Below are 9,661 nucleotides of genomic sequence, written 5' to 3'. Positions count from 1 at the left end.
GTTACCTTAAATCTATATATTATTTCCCTGCATTGTATCATGATTCTTAGTTCATTGTTAAGATAAAATTGTATCTTGAATGTTAATACTCCTTTTTGCATCTGTTAGTTGAATGAAGGAAATGTGTTTCTGTCAATGTTGTAAATTAAAAATTTAAAAATGTGATTGTGATGCAATGTATATGTTAAAACAGCATGTCTATACTATACATTGTATGAAATTGTATAATTATTTTAAAAAGAAAAGTAAAAATGTAAAGGAATTATATAGAATTCCATATTTTACTGCATAATTTGTCTATTAACATATACTATTACATCCAATACACATTGTACTTATAAAATTGTATAATCATTTACATACCAGCCAATGATGATACTACGTTATATATTGTGTATAAGTTAATTGTATACCTAGTGTTGGTTACATGTAACAATAAAATATTGTTCCCACATCTGTCACAAAATCTATAGCATTTGTTTTTTGGAAGAATAATTTTCTATGTAACCTAACAATAGCAATGTACAAAATTCTGAAATTTTCTATATTAAATTGTACTAAAGCGATATAAAAATATTAACGAAAAACTTTAAACAGCACACTCGTTATTATAAATTTTTTCTTTCGTTTTAGTACAAAATTCTATGACTTTTATATTATTTTTTTTCGGTATAAACTTTATTTCGGATGTTAGATTCATCACATTATTTGAACTTGATTTCGATCTCGTTATAATTAAGTAACTGATCGATATTGATGTCTATAAAATAATTGTACGTATTCGCTAGAGAAACGTATTTGTTAAATCAATAAACCTTTGTATTCGTACACATAAAACTGATTGTCAATTTATAATAAGAGTGTAATAAATAAAACCTACTAAAAAGGTCACATTTCCCAAAATTACTATAGCTTTAAGAATGTGCCTTTGCCTTGGCCCTGTTAAGTCTGGCAAAAGTTTCTTGATGAAACGTTTGCAAGGAGATGATATAGATGATGCGACTCAAACGGTCTCCACTAACGGTATAAATCTTTTTACAGTAAAAAACAGCACCCGTGAATTTGACATGATTATTAAAGAAATTGGTGGTAGTATGGCGCCAATATGGAAACATTATTTTGATAAGGTAAATCTTATCAAGCTAAAAAATTGTGAGAGTAGAAATATAGCCCTTCTAATTTTTAGATTAGGAAAATTATTTATGTCGTGGATGCGAGTAATCTTTGCCAGATAAGTGCAGCAGGAGTGCTGCTTTACTCTCTGTTAGTCGATCCTAGATTACGAAATATTAAAATCGCATTAACGCTGAACAAAATGGATCTTTCTTATCGTCAAATGCGTAACGAAGCACTGCTTATGCTACAATATTCTCGTTTACAAAAAGAAGTTACACAAGAGCTTACTATACTGGAAACTAGCGGGATGACTGGTCAAGGTGTCGAGGAATTAAGAGATTGGTTATTCGACCCCGTCACTTTAAAATCTGCAATCAATGCAAACAAGTAGAATTAGTATATAACATGAAATGATTGTATCTGAAAGTGGTCATTTTCGTTTATTCACACTCAATCTTACAAACATCAAGACCCTATGGATAACTTTCTTTTTAATATCTAGCTTTCACATTATTTTAAAATATGTCATTATATGTTTCTGTCGATTACGTTTATCACGCTCGAATACTACAACATGTAAAATATAATGTATAATAATAAACGTACAATCCTTATGTGATGTGAGTAGTGGATTTCAATTCTTACGTGATCCATATCGTCATTAATTTATGCAAGCTTGAACATATATCCGAGACACTTTGGAAAAAGCAGTTGGTCACGATAATTGTATGAGTAATGGTCAAACGATTTCTGAATTTACTTAAACTAAGTACTATTTAGCGATTACCATTAATATTAATTGAAATATATTTCTACATCGATTAGAACCCGCAAATAGTACTAGTACTGAAGTATACACATTGAAAGTGGAATATTTAGAAAAACATCCCCAAAATAAGTTTAAAAAATATTTTGATCAACTTTAACATACACATATACAAATAACTGAAGCAAATTATTACAACAATGTATAATGAAATAAGATACAATATAGGTTGATGTCAATGAAATTATCAAAAACAAAAGAGGAAGAGAGAAGCGAGAAATGAATGTACTTTTCTACTTTCTTGTATCAGAAATGATAAAAAGGTAATTGTATGTACATTTCTTAATTTGATTCCTAAGTATTTAAAACTTCTTATATTGACCCCTTTATCTGTGAGCTCTCGAAAATATAATAAACTATACAAATCAGGCAAATATATATGTTTAATGTATTCTTGTAAGATCCTCTACTATTTTTACAAGATCGTCCACCGTTGCCTCTTTGTCCATACCACTCTCATCTTCAATCTGTAAAAAACAAAATAAAAAATATAAGGTATACAATATATTATACACATACTTTTTAAACAGTAAAAATATAATACCATAAGACCCATCGCCACTTCTGCCATTTTATCGAGGCTTAAATCAAGGAAACTTTCGATCAAATCTCCATCTATAAAGCCTTCGCAGTCTTCAATTTTCAGTTCTGTATTAAAACTTCTCCAAAAGTTGTGTTCTATTTTACCAACACTCTTTATTACACTCGTTAGTCTCTCCTCAAGGTTTTGCAAGAATACATAAAATGTGTATGGAATTTGGGTAACTAAACCGATTGCTCCACTAACAGTCCCAAATAATACACAACCTTGGGTAGGAGTACTCGATTCACCTAAATTTTGCATTACTAAAGACCCATGTCGGAAGACATTGACCATATCACCTAAATGGAATTGTCCAACTTCTTGCATTTGTTGTCTTTCATCCTCAGAAGTTGCAGCACTGCAAATTAATGCATCAGTTTTCTGTAACACTAAATTACAGATAAACCTAATAAAAATTGAATAGGTCTGTACTATAACTCACCTATCTTTCTGACATACGAACAGATTAAAACAATTTTCAGCACCTAAGAAAGTGTCATCATCTAAAATTTCAATGGCAGTCATCCAATTTGGATTATAATCCCTGGCTATTTCCTCGAAACTGCCTTCCATTGTTTTGTATTGTAATAAAGTAAGAGATCTCATTAGGTCTCCAATTAAAACGAAATCTCCTTTTGTTTTCAAATAAAGAGCAACAATGTTATTGAAATGGCTACATTCCAGCCTCAATTCTTTCTCAGCGGTCCATTCAAATAAACGGACTGTACTATTAATGCTGGCAAGAAGTTTTCCATTAAATTCAACTAAAGAATAACATGATCCTTTGATTTCCTTTGCAGCAACTTGTGTAAATTTCCCATCATTCCAATGATATAAGAGTATTCTGCCCATTTTTGGTTCACTCTCATCTGGATTAACGAGTGCAGTTCCTACTATATAATATGAAGTTGGATCTTCGCCCAACTTTGTTGATATCAAGGATAATGCGTATTCAGTAGGCATTAGCGTATGCGCATGCAAAACTTCAAATGTATGTTGATCTATGATAAGTAAATTGTGCACTTCGATTTCTTGACCAATATCACTGGTTGTATGACCTGCTGGTTTATTGTGAGATGCAATGTGACTGCTGGTAGATGTAGATGCCGCTTGCGTGGATGCAGAATGCCTTACAAAACTAATACCGCTACTATCTTGAATATCGACGCGCATTGTTATTACTCCAAATGTATGGGAACTTTCCTGATAAGCGATTCGTCTGGGTGATTCTCCAAGAGGAACAGTCCGAATGTGTAGTTTTTGTATTTCATCGATCGTTCCTATTGTTACAGTACTATCAGTAGCTAATGCTAAGCTATCAGGATATGATTCTGCATTCAAAGAACACATGTGATTTACTTCTTTCAAATTAACATTGCTGAATACTAACTTGTGATTCGATGAATAGATTACAGTAGGTCTGTCGGAACATGCAAAGACATTTGTGGTGGACAATGATCTGAAAGTCCTTAAAACTGTTGGCTGTGTGCCTAAGGTAACTTTCTTTTTATCAGAAAGCATGCCAGTTTGTTTATGTAGAGTAAAGTAATACATGCTTCCATCTCCAAGAGCACAGAGGAGATATGTGTTGCCTTCAAAACAGGTCATTAAAATAGATCTGGGTATAATTTCACCTCCAAGTAATTCTTTGTTAATTTCTTCCAGTGTAGGCAACGTTAATATGCGTACAGATATGTCTGTCCACAAACCTACAGCAACAATTTTTGCTTCAGTGTTACCATCCAATGGAGATATATCCAAACATGCTACTTCATACTGCAAAGTAGTAAATCCTTTTGGTAGAATCTGACCATTTGAGATTTCCATATAAAATAAATCATTTCCAGTAACACAAAGTACTTGTGTGCCATTACAAGCAACTACACTAATGGTTCTTTTGTTTTCTGGTTCCCATTCAGAAACAACAGTCTTGGTTTCATACGAAATCAGTCTAGCAGACGTTGGCGTTATTTGAATGAATAAATCACTTGTAACATTGCCAGTGTGAAAAGTTTGTTCATCTGAAATGAAGCCTGGAATATCTGTTTCTTCCACTTCTTCTCCATTCAATGTTAAAATTCTGGTCTGTCCAACAAAAGACAAAACTAGAGTGTTATCAAAATTTCCGCCGCCCACTTTTAATGCCCACATACCCTTAATACCTGGCAAATCTATGCTGGCATGTTCTTCAATACCTATTCCATTCCTGATAATTCTGAGTGAACCTTCTTTAAAAGCTCCAGAACATGTGACCATCTGTCCCTGACCTTGTCTTTCAAGATCAACCACAGCCATGTCAACTATTGGTGCTAAATTGGTGAAGGTTTCCATTGGAACACAGTATGAACCATTTTCATCTGCTTTCGTGATTAACTTAATTAACTGTGAATCACCCAAACGACTACCAACAAATATAACTCCATTATCCAAGTATGTAATACACTCTGGAATACTGATTTCTCCTAGAAGTTCGACCTTCAAGTCTTTTACTACTTGCGTACCGTCTGGTTTCTTCTCTTGCTCCAAAAACAACATAAATAAATGTCCAGCCATATCTCCTAATAAATATCTGAGACCTTGATTATCAACTTTAGCATAACATGTAATTGTGCTTTGTTTAATAATTGGAGGTATAACAGCAACATATGTGGTACCGTCATGATACAATATACTCTCCTGACCTATTATTATTGCTCCACAAATAGGAGAAGGGACAGGAATGACCATCATAGCTTCACGCTCCACATTATCTTGTCTCCATGGTATTTTGGAGAATTCTTTATCTCTTAAAGAAATCTCATGTGTTTTTACATGTCTGCCATTGATATCCTGGTGAATGAGGATTAAAGTAGGATTTGCACACCCATGAAGAAAATTCACATCCTGCACTTGCTGCTCATCCATACGTATTGATGATGCTTTCAATTCTGGATTATCCTTATCAAGAGGTATGATTTTAAAAAGACCATCATATAATCTGAGACCAATTACACGTGCTTTAGGGTCAATTACTGCCTTAATTCCTGTCTCTGAAGCTTTCCCAATACGATCTGCCACATTTCCATGTGCTTTTGTTATAATTTCTATGTCCTCTCCTTCGCCAGTACATTCCAAAATCATAGCATTATAACGTGTGGTCAAAAGAAATAAAAGGTCTTTTTTCTCATGCTGCAGAAACATAATATTAAATTAATTATGTATTAACTTATTTTACTTGAAACATCAAATAATTTAGCCAACATCAAGCATAAAAATATTCACATACTATCACACACATATACCTTCTTCATTACATGTAAAACTAACATCAACTAACATGTGATAAACAGAATTTTAATACAAATTTTACAGAAAATACTATAGACAAAGAGCTAACGTAGTAAAAATCTGATACAAACGAACACAAACATAAAAGAAACACTAGAAAAATTGAGAAACAAGGATAAATAATATAACCTTACCGGCGGTCTAAAAAGTTTCACCACCGCAATTTTTCCATATATTCCAACTTCTTTCAACGGTCTTAGACCTTCTGGCGTAACGAGATAAATTTCTAACCGAACATTCTTTGCCAAGATAAGATTGAGATCCGTAGGTGAAGTGAAATTACCTTCAGTGATAAAAAGAAAATGATTGTTTATCGTCGTAAGCGTATTACATGCCTATAAAAGCTATTACTCACCTGTCACACATGCAGTGACAGCCGTAGGCTTGTGCGCCGTTACGACATAATGATGGGACATCGCTTTCATAATAATTTTCCCAGATTAAAACTTTTTTATATTTCTTAAACAGTTCGAGCTCAGCTACATACGACCAAACGTTGGCCTTGCGTGCTTTTCAATTTCACGCGCCACGAAGTTGGCAGCGTTTTGCAGGAATTTAAGCCTAGTTCACAACAAACGCAAGGAAACGGTTCAAGGTAATTTCTTCAAAAGAATATGTATTTGTTTAATGACATGCAAACAGTAGACAAGTTTTAATTATAAAAAAACTCATGGAATTCATAAATGCATACATATAAATCTCTATACCCTGAATATGCTTAATTAGAAGAAATTAATAAAATTATGCAGTTTTTTATGTTTTCCGAGATCAATTTACAAAAACGTGTATCTTTTGTCAGTATTACTGTATTTAAAAAAAGGGTATTAATTTTATATAGAGTTTTACATGACTGATGATATTAGAAATGCTTTTATTAAATTTCTGAGTATTTTCATTTAAAAGATATTCTACAGAAGTTGCACCAGGTTCATTTCATAATCAGATATATTCACATAGTACAAGATTTTTAAATGCAATTTCGTTTCTTCGTAGTATTTTTTAGGAAAATAACTATAATAAGCGAAACAAAAACCTGGTTTATTAAAAATTTTAAGTGTGAAATACTTTAATTACATCATATACTCAGACCATAAACTAATAACTAATCTTACACCTTAGCTCTATACAATTGTACAATAATAATGTTTAAACTCTTACAATATAAATTACATAATTTTAACATTAAAATGTACTATTTTATTTACGTCTAGATGCACATTGTACAATTCATTAGCTGATGGTCTGTGAAAAGCAAATTTATACATTGATAGTTGTAAATGGCAGTTCATAAAAAAACAGATTATTGAAGGAAATTTGTTGAACTGAATTACAAGTAGTATCAAATAAGGACGAAACAATATTACAGAATACATCTCACAAACGTGCAACTCTTGCAAATTTGATGAAGCAAATAACAATATAGCTTGCTCTTTCATGAGAGCCGTGTGTGTATTTCTTATTTCATTACACATTCAAATTTCTTACATAAAACAGTCTTAAAAGAAATATGGGAAGTAAACTGTAAGAGCATACTCAAGAATAGTCAAAGGTTGATATTGGGAAGAGGATTCTTTTGTTGCATAAATGCAACAGACTTGAATCAAACCAGTCTTGCGCTTACTGTATCAATAGAATTAAAGCAAATACGTGGGACCTATACATATTTAACATGACTTTTACGTTGATTCTTGAAACAACGAATAGACTTTCAATGTAAAAACAGCTCTTTATAATTTATGTAGGGAGGCCATTGTTTCTTGAATAACTATATGACCATTTGAAAGATTAACCCATTTGCAATGGATGACATACTGATACACCAAAGACTCACTGGCTATTTTTATAAATGACGTACTAATATGTCCAAATCTCAATATCCATTTTCATAAAAGATGTACCAATGTGTCAAAGCTTTCCCAAATTGGCAATCCCCATGAATGACATAACAGCACTTGTGTCCAAACTTAATAGCATGCTTCTGTTTTTATTCAGTGTTTGGTCCACACACTTGTTCTAACATTGCAAGTGAGTGAACTGATTCTTTAATATTTACTGATTTGTTAGAACTCTCGCTTGAACTACTACTATCACAACTATCACTTTTACTATCAGTACTAGATACAGAACAGTCTTTCCTCTGACTACTGTCACACCTAGAGGGATACCCCACATGTTCCGGAGAACAGCTAGGACTTAGAAGCAGATACAGTTTTCCTCTTTCATTTCCATTACTTGTACTATCGCTGTCACTTTCGCTATCAACACTTGAAATTGGACTGCCATGTCTTTGTGCCCTTAAAGATTCATTTTCCCTTTTTAACTGTTCATTTTGCTGAATCAAATCATCAATCCGCTGTTGACAGATTTTTAACTTTTTTGCTGACTCTGAATCTGTACTATTACTTTTGCTTTCTACATCTCTGTCTTCTACCTGGTGAAAGTTTTTACCACGTAATCGTTTTGTCAATAAATCTACTTTGGCCTCTAATTGTAGATATTCTTGTATCAATTCTGATTTACTTAATGCGCTTAACCTTTCTGCATGAACATCTTCGTATGCAGTTGAGAATTCTTTTGTCAAGAATTCTTCTTCATCCTCTGGAGACGAATAAAAATAATCTTCATCAGAGTCAACGCTGAAACTAGAATCTCGAGTACGAGGTGGAACTGATGGCTTTTGAAATGCAGTTAATTCTGATGACACAGCTCCTGAAAGCTTTTGATCTAGATCTGGATGGTCATTGTGATCATTCATGAGAAACTGTGTAGTATTATATGGTGCTGGCGGTTGTCTACCAGTTTTTGCTAATCGACCTCTAGATCTGTATCGCAGCTGCTGCTGGTAGGATAATCGTTGTTTTGAGTATGGCTTTAATTTTCTATGTTTAGGTTTACCTCTACGAGTCTTTCTCTTTTTTGCTGCAATATCAATTCCATCCTCCTGATGACCTCCTTCTTGGTCTCCGCTACCACTTCCACTTTCAAATTTTCCTGAATTTTTTATCGAGCTAATACACTGAAACATATAAAACAATTTTATTTATTTCTCAATCAATTCATATAATATTTTATAATACTTTTCAATACAAACGTTATTAAAATATATTTATTAATTCTTAGCATACAAGCAATTTAAAATTTCCAACTTCACAAATTTCAAATTTTTAAATATTTAAAATCTTCAATTTTTCAAACCTTCTATTTTTAAATTTTCAAATTTTCAAACATTTGGAGTTTCGAAATTTTCAAATATTCAAATATTCAAATTTTCGGGGTTCTTATTTCCAGTTTCCGATTTTTGAAACCTAGTATTTAGACTCTTCGGCATGTGAAGGGTTAAATAAAAATTAACGTATTTTAAAAAAATATTAATCTCTAAGGACCATAACGTTTCTACTAGACAATTTAAACTATAATTCGTATTCTTACAGTTTTCCCATTGACGTGGTTAGTAGCGTCGTCAATATTCTCGCCAGTAGAGAGCGATACTTGTTCCGAAGCAGGCAACGATGACGCCGCAGGCGTCGGCTCTGCTTTTACGCCCTTCACGTCACGTATTTCGTCAATGTTATTCGACACTTTCTCCATCGCCGTCTTCCCATCATGATTCTCCATATTCGTAATATTGACTAAAATTCGACGATTTACGGTGGTACAAGCACTCATTACCGTTAAAAACACAGTCTCAACCACCGACACCCTTCGCCCTCGTTCTACGAACCGTACACCTTCACCGCAAACAGCGACTGAATCGCCATGTTTGATTTGTCCGTGATTCCGTGCGATAGCGAAGCGCGACGTGCTAACGT

General features: G+C 33.1%; 3 protein-coding genes across 3 annotated transcripts; 1 reads left to right on the top strand and 2 right to left on the bottom strand.

The window, feature by feature from the left end:
- Nucleotides 1-605: 605 nt before the first annotated feature.
- On the top strand, nucleotides 606-1,531 carry LOC143179711 (ADP-ribosylation factor-like protein 16). Its single transcript, XM_076379028.1, has 2 exons — nucleotides 606-1,127; nucleotides 1,187-1,531. The coding sequence occupies exons 1-2, from the start codon at nucleotides 921-923 to the stop codon at nucleotides 1,505-1,507; spliced, it is 528 nt and encodes a 175-aa protein (XP_076235143.1). The 5' UTR covers nucleotides 606-920; the 3' UTR covers nucleotides 1,508-1,531.
- Nucleotides 1,532-1,537: 6 nt separating this feature from the next.
- Pic (DNA damage-binding protein pic) lies at nucleotides 1,538-6,568 on the bottom strand. The gene is made up of 5 exons (XM_076379022.1): nucleotides 6,208-6,568; nucleotides 5,987-6,135; nucleotides 2,968-5,693; nucleotides 2,487-2,883; nucleotides 1,538-2,409 (listed from the first exon to the last, which is right to left on the bottom strand). Exons 1-5 carry the CDS (start codon nucleotides 6,275-6,277, stop codon nucleotides 2,326-2,328), a joined length of 3,426 nt encoding a protein of 1,141 aa, XP_076235137.1. The 5' UTR covers nucleotides 6,278-6,568; the 3' UTR covers nucleotides 1,538-2,325.
- A 1,264-nt stretch (nucleotides 6,569-7,832) lies between these two features.
- On the bottom strand, nucleotides 7,833-9,634 carry LOC143179709 (uncharacterized). The gene is made up of 2 exons (XM_076379024.1): nucleotides 9,282-9,634; nucleotides 7,833-8,868 (listed from the first exon to the last, which is right to left on the bottom strand). Exons 1-2 carry the CDS (start codon nucleotides 9,516-9,518, stop codon nucleotides 7,837-7,839), a joined length of 1,269 nt encoding a protein of 422 aa, XP_076235139.1. The 5' UTR covers nucleotides 9,519-9,634; the 3' UTR covers nucleotides 7,833-7,836.
- Nucleotides 9,635-9,661: the final 27 nt, after the last annotated feature.

This window comes from Calliopsis andreniformis, chromosome 5 (genome assembly GCF_051401765.1).
Source record: "Calliopsis andreniformis isolate RMS-2024a chromosome 5, iyCalAndr_principal, whole genome shotgun sequence".
In the NCBI taxonomy this organism is placed as follows: domain Eukaryota; kingdom Metazoa; phylum Arthropoda; class Insecta; order Hymenoptera; family Andrenidae; genus Calliopsis; species Calliopsis andreniformis.
This window is presented reverse-complemented; position numbering and strand designations above follow the sequence as displayed.